Raw genomic sequence first — 17477 nt, 5'->3', positions numbered from 1 at the left:
AGCTAAGACTTCTTTTTCCTTTCTTACACACTCAAAGGTCTCTTTTAGGTCTACCACAGCGACCATTAGATCATCTCTTTCATGTTCTATATGTGCAAGTTTTTCATCTATGGCATCCTTCTCTTTCTTCAGGTTCTCAATTGTTTCCTTTAAGTCAACAACAACGATTACTAAGTCATCTATGGTTTGTTCTGCTTCTCCTAACTCCACAGTTAAGGCATCTTTATCATTTATTAGACTGTGATAAACATCAATCAACACATTTCCAAAGACATGAGTTTTTTAGGAGAATAAGATTTCATATTTCTCTGAACATCCAGAAAATTTACCTCATCATCGTCGTCATCTTCATCATCATCAGACTGAGCCATCAAGGCAAAGATTGAGTCATACTTAGTTGCTTCACTTTCCACTGCCATCATTGATCTATCACCATGATCATCTTATTCTTTAGATTCGCTGAAGGAGTCTCCCCATGCAGCAAGAGCTTGCTTTACAACGCTGTCAGCGATATTCTTTCTCTTGAAGCATTTATCAGGAACCGGTTTCCTCTTGGCTGCTTTGTCAAAGTTGTTTTTGTGATGATCTTGCTTTAGGAGAGGGCACTCCTTGATGAAGTATCTTGGCTTACCACATATATGACAGAGGTCATAATTTTTTGTCTTGCTAGAATTTCCCCTTTTTGGAATGCCTCCATTCCTGCGAACCATCTTCTGGAATCTTCTTGTCAAGTAAGCCATATCACCATCCTCACCACTTGAATCATTGTTGTCTATCTTGAAAACCGGGTTCTTCTTCTTCTTTTATATGTTTTCAGATTGCCAACAAGTTCCTCTATGGTCATTGTCTGCAAGTCCTTCGCCTCTGTAATGGCGTTCACTTTGCTTTCCCAAGAACTGGGCAGTACACTAAGGATTTTCCTGACAAGCTTATTTCTTGGAATAGTTTCACCAAGAGAGTGAAGCTCATTAATGATGGAGGTGAACTGAGTATGCATATCTTGGATGGATTCATCATCTTTCATCCTGAAGAGCTCGTATTCAGTTGTGAGCATGTTGATCTTGGATTGCTTAACCTATGTTGTTCCTTCGTGAGTTGTCTGAAGAGCTTTCCAGATTTCCCTGGCTGACTGACATACCGATATCCTGTTCAGGGCCAATGCCACAAACAAGAATTTTCTTCGCACGAAAATTCTTTTCTACGGCCTTTCGATCAGCGTCATTGAATTCCTTCCTTGTCTTGGGAAAGGCTACAATTGGGTCGCCAAGGTTCTTGGTAGGGACAAAGGGTCCGTCACATATGACATCACATAGCTTAGAATCTTCAGCCATGATGAAATCGTGCATCCTAGTTTTCCACCGTCCGTAATACTGTCCATTGAACCTAGGTGGTCTGTAAGTAGACTGGCCTTCTTCGAAGTTTGGAGGAACAGCCATGGGGATCCTTTATAGGTGTTAACCTGATAGAAAGAACCTGCTCTGATACCAATTGATAGAATACAATGGTCCACCAAACTCTATAGAGTACCAGGTTCTCTATCGGTTCCACTGGAACACACGCACACAGAAGTAAGTAAATGACTAGAGGAATTTTACGTGGAAAATTCCCAGCTCAACGGGATTAAAAACCACGACCTACCCTTGTAGGATTTCAACTTCACTACTGAGCAACTTTTAGATTACAACCTATGCAATCTAGGAATTAACCTCTTAATCCCTCACTAACTTGTAATACTCTATTACAAGCCACTTTGTAATAACTCTATTACAAAGACTTTACAACTCGACTAACTCTAGCCAAGACTCAAACACAAAGGTTTAAGATTTACAAAGAGTTTCCTACAGAATACTTCTAAACAAGCTAAGTAGGAAATACAGTTTAAGAACTATAACAAAGTTACAACTCAACTAAGGACATAGAATGACTTGCTGTGAGGAACTAGTCCGTAGTAGTATTGTTCTTTGTTCTTGATGCACTTTGGAATTGATTGCTTGATGATCAATGACTGTAAGAGTGCTTGGATGAATTTTCTAAGTGAACAAGTGATTTTTTTTTACCTTCCTTGATGTTAATAATGCATTTGTGACATCACTAGAATGATGTAAGCAAGGTAGATAAAAGACACTCCCCATAAAGTTGACTGCTGCACTATTTCTGCACTGTAACGTGTGCAGGCAATAACTTTACAGCTGGGGTAGTTGACTTGTACAGTTTTCTCGGGAAACGATAATTATTTGTTCCCTCTGTTGTTCCTCTGACTCTGAAGAGTCGAAGCATATTCCAAGGTGGAACCTTTCGATCTTAAGATCTTGAGGATATGTAACTGGTTCCTTATCTGGTTCTTGACAATAAGTTTGTTAGATCTTCAAAACATAAAGCAAGGTACTTGTAACCTATCAATTAGTATCAAGGAAAAAGTTCAATGCATCGGTAAATATAGAGCTTAATCTGGACCAGTATTTTAAAAGGTGTGGGCATAAGGCAAGGCGTTTTACATATGCCTCAGCGAGGCGTAAGCCCTGAGGCACGGGACGTAAGCCCCATAAGTATTTAATATTTAATATTTTATAAAATAATATAATTACAGTAAATATTTATAAACAGGTAAAATTGCATAAAAATTGAAGAAAGCAATAAATATATGATATATGTGCTCCATCCCCACAAAACACTAGTCAAAATAATCTATTATATGCTACTTAGAAGTACAAATAACTTGAGTCGAAAAGAATAAAGTTTTCTACATTGAGGAACAGAAAGGATGACTAACCTGCAATTTAAACTTTGAACTTGCTGCTATGAAGGAGAATTGAGTTCTCTTTGTATTTGTAAAAAAGAAATTGAATATTCGTTACTTTTGGGAGATATTAGCAGACTAACGGACAAGATAAAGAATTGTGAATGACCATGAATTAGGGCTTCAATCAATAAAAAGGGTCTTGACTTTTAAATTTAATACATTTCAGTTCCTTTTTAAAATTTTTGAGTAATTACCAAGCTGAATTTTGAGAATTTGGATATTATATGAAGGATTTATTCAACAAAGTTTGTTTTAATTTGAAAAAGTCTTTGGGGCTTATGCCTCACTAAAAATATGCGCCTCAAACTCCCGGGCATACGCCCCGAACGCCAGGGCGGACACCCTGAATTAATGGGTGTACGCCTCTCGAGACTTTCGCCCCTACACCATCGCCTTGGGGCGGTTTTGATACGCCTCTCTTCAGGGCTCGCCCCGAAAACGCCTTGTAAAACACTGATCTGGACTTGTTTTTAAATATTTTGAGCGTCTTCTCTGGAAGTGGCAATTTCTTGATTGGTTTTACCTTCGATGCCATTCTCAAGTCTTTGCCCAGTGTTGATAGATTCTGCAATTGCAACCAAATTTTGAAAGCAATGGGGGATGGTGGTTTGACTAGTGTTGTTGTTATGCTAGCTTTTACATTGTTCGTTGGTAGTGGAATCACATTTATCTTGGTAGTTGCTGGTTACACTCATCATAAAAGTTGGTGGCCATTAGCTGGCGAGCGCAAAACCGGCGTATAAATTTAGGCTCGCTGGTCGAATATAGTATAGAAAAATATCGTATCCACAGGGATTGGATGTAAACAGTATTTTCGTAGCTTCTAGTTAATTGCTATCCAAGATGTCCAACAATTTAGAATTGTGTGATTTAAAACTAAAATTAACTAAAAGTCTAAACTATTAGCTAATGACAATTGCAACAAGAGTAAACATAGAAAAAATCAATAGGAGAAAATATGGGTTGATTGGATAGGTGCAAGATACTTGTCTGTGATTTAACTCTAGTTAATTCACTTCTAGGGTTCAAGTGAGCCTCTCGAATTCATTTTATTATTAGTTCGAATGTTTAGTAGAAACTCCTCTCTCGATTAAGTCTCAACTTCACAATATGAACTAAGTTAAGCTCGGTGAAGATATGCAAGAATTCGTAGTGGATTGGTTTGTAAGAGAACCTCTTTCGATTATTCCCCTAACTAGGTCTAAGCAATAATTCAACTAGAATATTTCTATTACTAAGAAGAATCAATGAATTCAACCAACAAGATAATGCAAAAAAATAAAAGTTACGCCTCTTTCGATTACATAAACATGTGAATATATAGATGTGACAATTAAAACACCCAAATGATTCAATACATAAAAACTAGAGTTAATATCTACAAACAATTCTCAAAACACCAAATCCATCAATCCCTAAAGAAGAATTAGTCCATAGATATGGAGAAATTCATCACAAATAAGTTTAAGTTAAGGGAAAACATAAATGATCCAAACTCTTGTCTTGATTGAGGATTGAATGGTGAAATCCTTATACTCTTGCTTCCCTACTTCTCCTTAGCCTCCTTAGGTCTAGATTATGTCAAAAGTCCCAAATATACTGTTTTTCCATGTATATATACCAAGTAGGGTCGGGCCCAAATGAACACACCTTCTCCTACGCGAAAAAGGACTCTTTCCGGAAGGAGACGTGCGCGGCCACGCACCTGGAGATGTGCTCGTGCATTAGGCCGCGCACTTTGGATGGTATACAGCCTCAAATGCGCGCCCAGTGCGCGCTCGCGCACCTGGGTGACGTCTTGCTCGATATTTCGTTTCTCTCTGTAAATGCACTAGTGTCCGTTGATCCCCGAACTCGATCCCCACTTAATCCTTGGGCTTTTACTCAGACTTCAAAGCTCCAAAATAGCGTGAATTCATCCCACAATATCTACATAGCTCGGAATCACTTCTACAAGGCATAAAATACACAATTAGTGCAAAACACTAGCGATTAAGGCTCAAACTCAATTAAAGTGTAGTAAATTAGAGTGCGATAAATGACTAAAACCCGAGATTATAGTCTACGTATACCATCATTAGCATTACTGGAAGGAACTCATAGTGTTGCTATTCAAGATGGTCTCTTTCTTAGTCGTAGACAGTGCGAGAAAGTATTGAAGTTCAAGAGGGGAGGAAGCCATGGTGATAACTTTCTAGCTGCTGTCATTACGAATTTGAGGATCCTTCTGGCCAGGTCTCATATTATAATTTCAAATGCTGGCAGTAATCTTTCCGAGGGAGTTGCAAGGCCACGGCAAATACTTAGAGTCGAGAGATCATACTTGTTCAAAGTTGACTTTAAGTTTTTGGTAATACTGAGCTACTGGATTAGGGGATGGAAATCTAAAATAGTATCAAAAATAAACAAAGAGGAAGCTGAGAAAATCCTTGAGGAGATTAATTTAATGTCATCACAACTTATTCAAATGCATGCCATAGGGTACAAGTAAATGGAAGGGTGCTGCAGCATTTAAAAGTGTTGGATCAGTATGCTTCTTTTTGTTAGGATACCCTTGTTCAGCAAACAAGAAGCTTGAAAATATTTCTCCAGTATATTTCATCTTTTGAGTTGTTGTCCAGCAGTGTTCATTCCAACCTTGAGGACAAGGTTATTTTAAGGGGGTTGGAATGTAACGGATGGAGATATAGGCTAAGTTTTCTTATTTGTAGTTTGGCCCTCTTTAGTTCTACTACTACAGTTTAGTCTCACTTTATAATCTATTTTTAGTAGTACCCCTGTTAGGTTTGTTTTATATATCTTGTAACATAGCATTGTAGAGATATGTTGAATGAAAATCTGTATTTTTACTTTTAGCTTCTTTTTATTTCTCTGAATTTCTCATTTCAAGTGTCAATGGCGAATCCTCCGTGTGGGATTCGCATACATACATATATATAAATATTTTATATTATTATAGATAGATAAATAGATGCAAATTCATAAACATAAAACGGAAATTCGAATCCTACATGGCTTAGGTCTTAGTTTTGCTACGAGGGAATTTGAATCCTCCACGTCTTGGGGTTAAGTTTTGGATAAATTTCACAAATGGTTATATAACTATGACTTTTTTCCATCAAAGTCATATAACTTTCTTTCCTCACACAAAAATGATATAACTATGATTTTTTTCACCAAAATCATATAACTTTGTTTTCTCACACAAAAATCATAAAACTTTCACTAACTCACACAAAAATCATAGTGGTCGAATAAATTTTTTGGTAGTATTTTTTATTTTAAAGTTTCAGTCTAATAAATAATTATCCAATTAAAATAGAAATATGAGTATATTTTTAGCTATTTCCAAAAATAATAGCCGATAATATATATATATATATATATATATATATATATATATATATATATATATATAAGCTATATTCGATATAATATTACCGACCGGTCAAACTTTATATTATTTCCTTAAAATAGGAATAACCCAACCCACCTTGACTGAATACCCATATACGTAAGTTAAAATAATACCAAAAGTGAATTTTCTATTCATAAAAAAATTAGTTCGGAATGCATGAGATTCTGACAAAAAAATAGAGAAATAAAGGTATAATTAGAGAGCACTTGAAATAAAAATGCTATCAATTTAAATAAAAATTTTGAAAATAAAAATAAAAAATAGAAATACCATGTTTTGAAGGATTTACTATTCACTCTTAGTATTATTTTAATTTATATATATGAGTATTGGATCGGGTGGGCCAAGACGGGTTGGGTCGTCCTTATTTTAATTGGATTATTATTTATTAGACTGAAAATAAAAAATAAAAAATTACAAAATAAGAAAATATTACTGAAAAATTATATTTTTCGATCACTATGATTTTTGTGTGAGTTTATAAAAGTTTTATGATTTTTGTGTGAGAAAATATAGTTACATGACTTTGATGAAAGAAGTTATAGTTATATAATTTTTGTGTAAGAAAACAAAGTTATATGACTTTGGTGAAAAAAAGGATCATTTGTGAAATTTACCCTTTTAAGTTTTGCTATGCAAAGTTTCTATATATAAAATTATAAATGCGAATTCATAAGATTCTCACCGTAAGTAGTTAAACCTCCAATTCACGACATGGATATACACTCAAACTGGAAGCACAAAAGCTACGAGAAATCCTAGCCCAAGACCTCCGTGGCCGGAAATTTTTTAATAAGTTGGAGATTGAACAGAAACGCCTAAAAAGAGTTCGCGAAGAGGAAAAACGTGAAGCCGAAGCGAAAGCCCTACGTAAAAAGCTATTAGTAGAACAGAAGAACTTTACCGTTAATAAATCCGACATACAATGCCTGGTGATTAAACCGGAATATTCATCATCAGCCTCCTTTCCGCGAGAAGAAGTTATTCGCCACCTTTTTTTTTCCTTTAAGCCATCACCTAGAGAAAGGTTCCTGAGATGTTGGGGGTTTGGCTTGACCCCTACCATGTATATAGAAGGTAAAGATGACAAAAGAAGAGGGGCATAGACCTGACCTTCCATATACACAAGACTGTTGCAAAGACAGTCTTCAAAAAACCCATGGAAGACGGAGAAATTTACAACTACTCTTCCATGAGAAAAACTAAATGAATTAGCTTACAAAAAAATTAACTTTGTCATGTCTACTTCTTATACTAGGTAATTGCCATTTATCTAGTAGGAAAGGACCTCTAGCTTCTTTAGGGAGATTCTGAAAATTGTAGAAATAGGAATTGTTGCCAGAGATTGCAGCTCTTTTGACTAACGCGTCAACAACCTGATTGGCTTCTCTATAGCAGTGAGAGACCACAACTTCTACTTGGGTGATACTTCTTTTGGCATCTCTGATGATCTGCTCCATCTTTACATTCTTGGTACATCCTTCTGTAATCATGTTGGCCACGATCAGAGAATCAAGCTCTAGATGAAATCTGGTGTAGCCTAGTTGTATACACCATTCACCACCAATTTTAGTTGCCACAGCTTCGACCTCGTTGTTGCTTTTACATTGAACAGGTATTGAGAAAGCCATGAGGAGATCTCCATTAGAGTCTCTTACCACCCCTCTTATACCTGCTCTCCTAGTGTCCATAAAACTACCATATGTATTTACTTTCACCATATCTCCTATTGGTTTAGTCCATGTGACCGTCCAGTACTTCATTATTGGTTGCATCCTCTCCACCTCTTCACAGACTTTCACCCAAGGCCAATTAAGTTTGCAGTTAGGAAAGGCAACTGTCACAGCTGCTTGAATTGTCCAGCTAACCTTCTGCTCCATATTGATTAGCATAAATCTTTTTTTATCTCTAAACTTGCAAGAGGTCTAGCTTTTCCAGATTTCCCAAAAAATAATAATAGGAATAATATGTAGCAGAAGCATATGAATGTTGTTATTAGGCTTCACCTCCTACCACTCTTGAAGAATCCTCTTAACAGACCATTTTTGATGTCTAATACCCAAAGGCATACCAAACTTCTTCCACAGATTACAAGCAGCCTCATCTTCACTAAAAGTATGATGAATAGAGTCACATTTAGGCCTTTGATAACAATTGCATCTAGAGGCTGACTGGTTGCCAAACTTGATAATTGTCTCGTCAAAAGGTAATTTACCATGATATAATCTCCAGGCCAAGAAGGAAATTTTGAAAGGAATGCATCTGTGCCATAATTTGTACCATGTTTCATTTTTTTGTCTCTTGCATCTTATGATCTCCCAGACAGCTTTGTTGGAGTATTTTCCATCTTCTGTAGGATTCTAGTGGCATAATCATTTTCATTTCGATCTCCAATATTAATACTGGTAATGTGTTGCACAGTTTGTACATCAACCCTGCCAAGCTTTTCCAAGTTCCATTGACCTCCTGTAATGTACTCCTTAACAGAGCTCCTTTTACTACCAGCTACATCAGGGAACAAAGTTGCTAAAATGCCTTTCTCTGTCCAATTATCCCACCCAAAGCTGCAGTTACCAGCATTAACTTTCCAAGTGAGATTTAATTCCACAATCTTCCTAACTACAGTAAGATGTTTCTAAGCATGAGAGTCTCCAGAAGTCCAAACTTTAGAGGTTGGATGAGACTTTATACAATATTTGGCTTTAAGGAAAGAAGCCCATAGCGATGGTTGAGTTTTGAAGTCTCCACCACCTTTTCATAGCAAGCATATTACTAATATCAACCATGGTTCTAATGCCAATACCACCCTCATATTTGGGAAGACATAAATTTTTTCAAGAGCTCTAGTGGTATTTGGTTTTATCACTAGTAGATCCCCAAAAGAATCTAGCCAAGTGTTTTTTCAGTAGGTTGAAGGTGCCCTTAGGAGGACTCATAGCTGACAAGGTGTACAAAGGCAAGGAGTGCAAGATACTTTTAATCAAAACCACCCTGCCACCATAAGACAACATTTTTCCCTGCCAACCGTTAAGTCTTTTGGCCACTTTAGTCAACATTCCATCAAAATATTCAAGTTTCTTCCTTCCTATGTATATAGGGCAATCAAGATAATTGAATGGGAAGTTTTTTTCCATAACCCCGTGCATTCCCTCATCTTGTTTATTCTATGTGCCCCAGCCTTTGGATCAGTGGGGAAGAAACTCTTATCTTTATTAATTTTTTGCCCTAAGGAGTCTTCATAGTTTCTTATCTGCTTCATAATGAGTTTGACTGATCTATTGTTGCCACTGGTGAAAATGACTATGTCATCAACATATGCTAGGTGATTAATAAGAAGGCCTCTGAAGCTCATGGTGAAAGAAACAAAATCAGCATTTTCATGAAGGGTATTAAGGGATCTAGATAAGACCTCTGTTGCCAGGATAAATAAAGAGAGGGAAAGGGGATCCCCTTGCTAGAATCCCTGAGACGAAGTAAAAAAACCCTCTTCTAGTGCCATTAATGATGATTGAATAACAAACATCTGAGATCATCCTCCAAATCATGTCTATCCAATAGTCTTCAAAACCAAATCTTCATAGAACTTCTACCATAAATGACCAGGACATCTTATCATATGCTTTAGCCATATCTAGTTTTATAACCATATTTCCTCCCCTATTAGTTTTGGAAATATTTTGGATGATTTTCTGGGCTAACAAAATATTTTCTGAAATGAGCCTGTCTTTAACAAATCTACTTTGATTAGCAGAGATCAAATTGGGAAGAAGAACGTTGAGTCTTTCTGCCAAAATTTTGGAAATAATTTTGGTAGTGAAATTACTAAGACTAATTGGTCTTAGTTCAGAAAAACTAGAAGGGGACTCAACTTTAGGGATAAGAACTAAAGGTGTGAGAATAAAACTTTGTGAGATTTTTTCCATTAAAGAATTCCAAGACAAACTCAATCACATCCTTCTTAATTATCTCCCATCAGTGTTGGAAAAAGGTCTCATTGAAGTCATTAGGACCAACTCTGCTATCTACACTTAGACTGAATACAACATTTTTGATTTCAGTTTCATCAGGGATAGATGAGAGTATTACATTGTCAAAATCAGTGAGGCACCTCAGAATGCAACTAAGTACATTGTGCTTGATCACAGGTTGAGGAAGATTAAACAGCTTTTCAAAATGTTTAGTGGGAGTCTTGGCAATTTTTTTATCCCCCTTGACCCATATGCCCCTGCTATTCTTTATTCTATGAAGTTGTAATCTTCTTCTTTTTTCCCTTAGAACACAATGAAAATACTTAGTATTGTAGTCTCCCTTCTGAAACCACTTGGTTTGAGTCTTTTGTTTCAAAAGAGACTCTTGTAAACCCAACCATTTTGTATATTCTACATGATCCCGATTGAGTTCTTCCCTGCTATTCTCATAGTTCAACTGAATATCAAGATCTTCAAGTATATGGACCTTAACTTCCCAGTAACCAATCTGTTAGTGGATATCACCCGCAATTTTCCTGGACTGCGGGAGACTGGGGAATGGGTCGAATAAACTCCCCTGGGGCCGGAAAAATAACAGACGAACCCTTGACTAAGCTTCTTTCCCAGGACTTGAAGTTTAGTCATTAGTCTCCACATAGCATTCCCTGTAACATGAATGTCCCATACTCCCTGAACCACCTCCAAGAAATCTTGTTGTTCAGTATAGAAATCCAAGAATCTGAAGTACTTAATGATCTCATGCTGATCACTATGGCATTTCATTAGAAGAGGTCTGTGGTCTGAACCTGTCCTTACCAAATATTTCACATAATTATGTTGAAAAACTTGTACCCACTGATCATTAACAAAAATTCTATCCAATCTTTTTCAAATTCTTTTTCTTGGCCTCCAATTATTTCACCAGGTGAATTTAGGGCCAGTGAAACCAATGTCATCGAGACCGCAAGTTTCCATTATTGTAACAAAGTCAAAACTCATGTGAGCTCTTTGGGGTCTGCCACCCAACCTTTCATCTGGGTCCATGATAACATTGAAGTCTCCTCCAACACACCATGATCCGTCAATGATCATGTTAATATTATCTATGCTACTCCAAAGATCTTTCCTATCTACAGTTGTGCACTTTGCATAAACTGCAGTGACATAAAAACCTTTATCATGCATACTTTCTTTTATGTGTAAAGTTATTTGTTGTTCATCATTAGCAACAATAATTGGGTCACATTGACTGTTCCAGAAATACAATATTTGGCCATTCAAATTGGCAGCCCTATGTTGGAATTCCAGAAACTTCCTGTAACCCTCAATGTTGTTCTCACTAGCAAAATGTTCCATGATCGCTACAAAGACAATCTTGTTATTGTTGATGAGATATTTTAATTTGTGAATTTCTTTCTTTGTCCTAACCCCCCTTATATTCCAAAAGATTGTATTAATCATGAAAAACAAGGGTGGATATGGCTTGTTTTTTACCCTTCCCTTTGTCACTGTATTCTCTATATTGTCATTCCTGCTTTCAGAGCTCATGGATTCAGGAGATGTAGTTTCTTGCACAGATTCTATATCCATGGCAACTCTCTTCACAGTAGGAGTTTCCTTCTCCAAAGGTTGGCTGCAAGGAAGGTCTACAAAAAGTTGTCTTGGTTCTTGTTTTTTTGTTTCTGAAGTATAACTGACTGACTCGGAGTACTGCTCACTTTTTGCCAATTGGTTCTCTTCAATGTTTTGAGCCTTGCCACATTCTATGTCTTCTACTTGTTGTTCCTCTTCAATGTGATACATATTTTTAGCAATATTAGTAGTGTGGTTGTCTTCAGTATGTTGAGTCAACTCTTCATTTCTTTGAGCGAAGGTATTTTAATTGTATTTTTCATGCTCCTCTTCCACCAAATTGCTTGTGAGTTTTTTCTGTTGGTTATTCTTTTTGGTATTCTTAGCCTCCTTACTAATATGAACTGAACCATTGGCCTCTTCTTGTTTCTTACTACTCTTTTGGGGTATTGCTCGTTTAAAGATAACTTTACTTTTTTGGGGGGGGGGGATTTTCTACTTCTTTTTCTTCTTCTTTTTGATTCTTTCTAGTATTTTTGCTAATGTAGACTTAGCTACCTTTCCTTTTTCCTCTTTATTTTTCCTGGAGTCCATAACAGTAGTTAGTGGGAGTTCCGGAATCTGATTCACTTCTTTTTCATTCTTCTTGGTTTTCTTCTTTTTTTTTCCTCCGTCAATTTGTGTTGCATTCACAACTTCCAAACCCTCAACATCGTTTGCCTTATTATGAATGCCAGGTTTATCTATTTCAACATTGTTTGCTCTAGCTTTAATTGTAACCTTTGGGACATTCTACTTGTTGGTATTAGCTACTGTTCTCTCTTTCGCAGATTCTCCTCCTTCAGCAGTATTCTTTTTTTCAGCAAATCTACACTGGATTATAGAGTGTCCTAAAAGTTTATAATGTCTACAAAATTTTGGGACACTCTCATATTCCAATTTCTGAGTAAATCCCTTAAGTGGGTTCTCTTCATCCTCTTAGCCTACCCATACATAATTTAACTTCGGTTTAGTGAGATTGACTTCCACCCTGACCTTAGCCATACTAGGTCGGGTTCTATAATCAGTAGAAACATCCATGGATAGACGGATACCAACTGGACTAAGGATTTTCTTGACATAGTGTCAAGTATGACAATGGAAAGATAGACCTGGGAGTAGGACCCACACTGTTACAACAGGGGAATCCTCATCGAGTTTAAAACCCGACGACCATTTCTCTAACCACATGATTTTTCCCTTAAATTTCTATAGAACGTCTATACCAAATAGTTTTAAAGTCATCTTCATTAAAGCAGTCTATAAACACTGTGCGAAAGACAATTACCTTTCACCGAGATTTTTTCCGCAAAGCTTGATCGCATCTTCTCAATGTGGGGACGAGTTCTCAGAAATTTGCCCACAATTGTAAGTTTGCATTATTCCGCCATAACTCCATAGTAGTCACTTGCTTTGAATATTACTGCTGGCATCCCATTGTGGGTAGAAAATTGAGCTTTGACATCGGGGTTGCCATGGCGATTAGGGCTAGGGCTCGGGATAATCGGAGCTTTTAGAGCACTAGCATAGTTTGATGTTGCTGGAATTTCTTCTGTGGGTGTTATCTTTTCAGCTGGAGGATCTGTTATCTCTATTAGACGCACCGGTAAGTTGCCGACCGGCGTCCCCATTGAGCGGTGCGTGAGCACCAAGTGCTTGAAAGAGTAGTTTTTTTATCCGTTAGCTACTAAAGTTATTGTACGTTATTCAGTGACTAAGGTTTCTAAAACAACCGGTAACTTTATTCGGAGAAGTTGAGGAGGCGAGGCTAGATAGGTGAAATTTTTACTGAAAGCTGGATTGTTTGAAATTGATGATAGCGATATGACTGAGGGGCAAACAAATGACCTTTTGAGATCTATTCTGGAATTGAAGAGGATAGTGTCTATTTTCGAGAACCAGTTTGGGTTTATGCCGGGGCGTTCGACTACAAAAGTCATCCACCTTGTTACCAGATTGATGGAGCAGTATAGGGAGAGAAAGAATGACTTGCATATGGTGTTCATCGACTTAGAAAAGGCGTACGATAAAGTTCTGGGGGAGGTTTTGTGGAGATGTTTGGAGGTTAGAGGTGTACATGTTGTATACGTTAGGTTGATTAAGGACATGTGTGATGAAGTAAAGACCCGAGTGAGGACGATGGGTGGGACTCAGACTATTTTCCGGTTATGATGGGGTTGCATCAGGGGTCGGCACTCGCCCCTTTTTTATTTGCTCTGGTGATGGACGTACTGACGTGCACATCCAAGAGGAGGTGCCGTGGTGCATGCTATTTGCAGATGATATTGTACTGATTGACGAGACGCGAGACGGTGTGAACGCGCAATTAGAGGTATGGAGGCAGACCCTGAAATCTAAAGGTTTCAAGTTGCGCAGGACTAAGGCAGAATACTTGGAGTGTAAGTTCAGTGGCAAGACTCAAGGAAGGGAAGGGGAGGTGAGGCTGGACTCGCAGGTCATCCCTCGAAGAGGGAGTTTTAAGTACTTTGGGTCTATTATTCAGGGGGATGAGGAGATTGATAAAGATGTCACACATCGTATTGGGGCGAGATGGATGAAATGGAGACTCGCTTCCGGTGTTTTGTGTGACAAGAAGGTGCCACCGAAACTTAAGAGTAAGTTCTACAGAGTGGTGGTCAGACCAACGATGTTGTATGGGGCTGAGTGTTGGCCAGTCAAGATCGCTCATCTCCAAAAGATGAAGGTAGCAGAGATGAGTATGTTGAGATAGATGTGCAGGCACACCAGATTTGATAGGATCATAAATGAGGTTATTCACGATAAAGTGGGTGTGGCCCCTATCGAGGACAAGATGCGGGAAGCGCGGCTTAGGTGGTTTAGTCATGTGAGGAGGAGGAGAACAGACGCACCGGTGAGGAGGTGTGAGAGGTTGACATTGGAGAGCCTACGAAGAGGTAGAGGTAGGCTAAAAAAGAGGTAGAGAGAGGTGATTAAGCAAGACATGGCACAGCTTCGGCTGACCGATGACATGACCCTTGATAGGAAGATATGGAGGTCGAGGATTAGGGTAGTAGAGTAGGTAGTCTAGAGTGTTCATAACAGTAGTATTAGCACGCAATCTCACTTTCTGTTGGTAGTAGGTTTTTATGACTAACTGTTATTTTCTTTCATTGTTGATCACCTTACTGTCTTGTTGTTTTTTATTCTGCTTTTATATGGCTTTTTGGAGCTGTCCCTTCTTGTCTATATTTTCATTAATGTGGTGCTTATACTTTCCTGAGCCGAGAGTCTATTGGAAATAATCTCTCTATCCTCACAAGGTAGGGGTAAGATCTGCGTACACACTACCTTCCCCAAACCCCACAGTGTGGTCTGGGGAAGCGGGAGATTTGAAGAGGATGAAAATGAATTTTGAGGAGTTGTGTGATGAGGATAAGATTTTTTTGTGTTCTTCAAAAAGTTATTGAATGAGTGGAATGAGGAGATTGATGAGAATATCAGGAGTTCTAATCAGGCTGATCAAAACCGGAGGGTAGCTACATTTATGGAATGTGTAAGGGACTTGAATCCGTTATTCAAGCTGTGCAGGAAAAAGTTAGTTGCTGAGGACAGAAGGCAAGCACAAATTGTGATGGTTGAATGCTGTAGGAAGAGGGAATATATAGCTGCAATGGATCAATACATTGATATATCAATTGGTAATGCGCCTTGGCCTATTGGTGTGACTATGGTTGGTATTCATGAATGTTCAGCTCGCGAGAAGATTCACACGAATAATGTTAGTGTTGCTCATACATGAACAATGAGACAACTAGGAAATACCTGTACTCAGTTAGAAGACTGGTGACATTCTGTCAAAGACGCTACCCAACAATGCCATCCAAATCTGTGGAGTTCAATAGCCTTGCTAATGGTAGTGACTTGCACTCTCTGCCTGCACAAGAGGAAAGGCTTCCAATAATGCCTGCATAAGGTACATATAATATTATTTTATTTGCCTATGTATTCAAAGTTATTTTCTCCAACATGAAAACGTTTATCCATATTAATTACCTCTTGTATGAAAGAAATAATATAAGGATCACGGAATCTTAATTGTGTTAATATTTGTATTCTAGTGTTCCAAGCTTGAATCAAGACCAAAATGTTCGTCTAATAGGAGCTTATACTGAACTTGTTCGGAAGTGACAGCCATAAAGGCAGTCTGGTGCACTAAGCTCCCGCTATGCGCGGGGTCCGGGGAAGGGCCGGACCACAAGGGTATATCGTACGCAGCCTTACCCTGCATTTCTTCAAAAGGTTGTTTCCACGGCTCGAATCCGTGACCTCCTGGTCACACGACAACAACTTTACTAGTTACAGCCATAAATCCAAGCAAAATCTTATAACACTTTCTTTAGGCATGGACAACGACGGAATAAGAACAAGAAGCACGCAAAGTCTTGGGGAAATCATAAACATAAGCCTAATCCAGATATATAAACTATAGCTAAGGATTAAGATAGACAGAATATATGACTGAGGATTGACATAGATGACGGAATACAAAGTACTTTTCTCTTTATAGTAATTTTCATTGTGTACTCCCAAAAGGAATAAAGTAAATCATCAACTACAGATACAAAATTTTGGACCAGTTGAAAAAAATGCTAGCTAACTTTTGGTGAACAGGTGATGAAGACAAAAGAAAGTTTCATTGGATATTTTTGATACTATGTGCATACTTACTCAAGAAGGGGCTTTGGGTCCTGCTACAAGACATTTTCAAAAGAAAGCTTCTTCAAGAGTGTTCTTTTGTCAGCCTCCAATCATCTTAGAAGAGAAGACAAAGCTCAGAGGAATTGAGTCCGGCTCAGCCCCTCCTTAGTGACTTCGGTCAGGAAAGGGAATGGGGATTAGAGCAACCATGAATCCTAATTTTCAATTTTCTAAAGCAAACCATACATGATCTCCAATCCTCTGTATCTCAAACTCATCAACCAACAGCAGAAATATTACCACCAGCTGGCAGCTGCTAATAATTCCCGAGTTAAGCTTAACAACATCGCCGGAGAACAACTTTAGTTTTGTGTTTGCTCATGTCGCCTCTGAGAAAATATACTCCGCATATCGCAAAACTCCCATGTTACAAAGAACTCATTGGTTTCCAGCTTTTTTCTTCGTCATGGCTTTTCGCTTTGCTTCCCTAAGAGCTATCCTCTTCTCTTCCCTGCAAAAACTTTGAAGACAAGAATAGGTTATATGATCTGAAATTAACTCTGTTCCATTAGCACATCAGTGTTTACCAACTCGTGATCGTGGAACTAAAGAACTTTACCTAGATACTGCAATTTCCTCTCTAGGAGGGGGTTTCTTCTTTTCCCTCCTTTTTGTTGTCACCGATTGAATTTCTACTCCCATTTTTAGTTACACCACCGTTTTGTCCAACACCTTTTCTATCTGAATGCTTTTCTCTTTTGCAATGCCTTTTTGCTCTAAATGCTTGTCATCCCCTTCAGCATTCTGTAGGTCAATGCTCTCAATGGTATCAGCACCTTGTATTTCTTCAGACTGAGCCGGCGATTTTGCAGCAGATTTGGAATTGCTCATTTTTTTCAACTGAGGGAAAAAAAGGACATACGGGGCAAAATGTTCTCAACTGAAACAAACTTGCAGCAACTTCAATGAAGAAGTGTTTATGGGGAAGAAGGTAGAACAACATTGTCCGTATGAAATATAA

The 17477-nt window shown here is 38.0% G+C and overlaps 1 protein-coding gene and 1 pseudogene across 1 annotated transcript; one reads left to right on the top strand and one right to left on the bottom strand.

Annotated features, from left to right (window-relative positions):
• Nucleotides 1–7429: 7429 nt before the first annotated feature.
• LOC142167863 (uncharacterized) lies at nt 7430–8098 on the bottom strand. The gene has a single exon (XM_075228101.1). It carries the CDS (start codon nt 8096–8098, stop codon nt 7430–7432), a length of 669 nt encoding a protein of 222 aa, XP_075084202.1.
• A 4976-nt stretch (nt 8099–13074) lies between these two features.
• LOC142173218 (uncharacterized) lies at nt 13075–15839 on the top strand (annotated as a pseudogene).
• The last annotated feature ends 1638 nt before the right edge of the window (nt 15840–17477 follow it).

This window comes from Nicotiana tabacum, chromosome 2, assembly GCF_000715075.1.
Source record: "Nicotiana tabacum cultivar K326 chromosome 2, ASM71507v2, whole genome shotgun sequence".
In the NCBI taxonomy this organism is placed as follows: Eukaryota; Viridiplantae; Streptophyta; class Magnoliopsida; order Solanales; family Solanaceae; genus Nicotiana; species Nicotiana tabacum.
The sequence above is the reverse complement of the archived record's forward strand: the minus strand, read 5'-3'. Positions and strand labels throughout refer to the sequence as shown.

Bases quoted from the DNA above. Each gene is read 5' to 3' on its own strand.
- LOC142167863 (XM_075228101.1), bottom strand. From the start codon at position 8,098: ATGGAGCAGAAGGTTAGCTGGACAATTCAAGCAGCTGTGACAGTTGCC.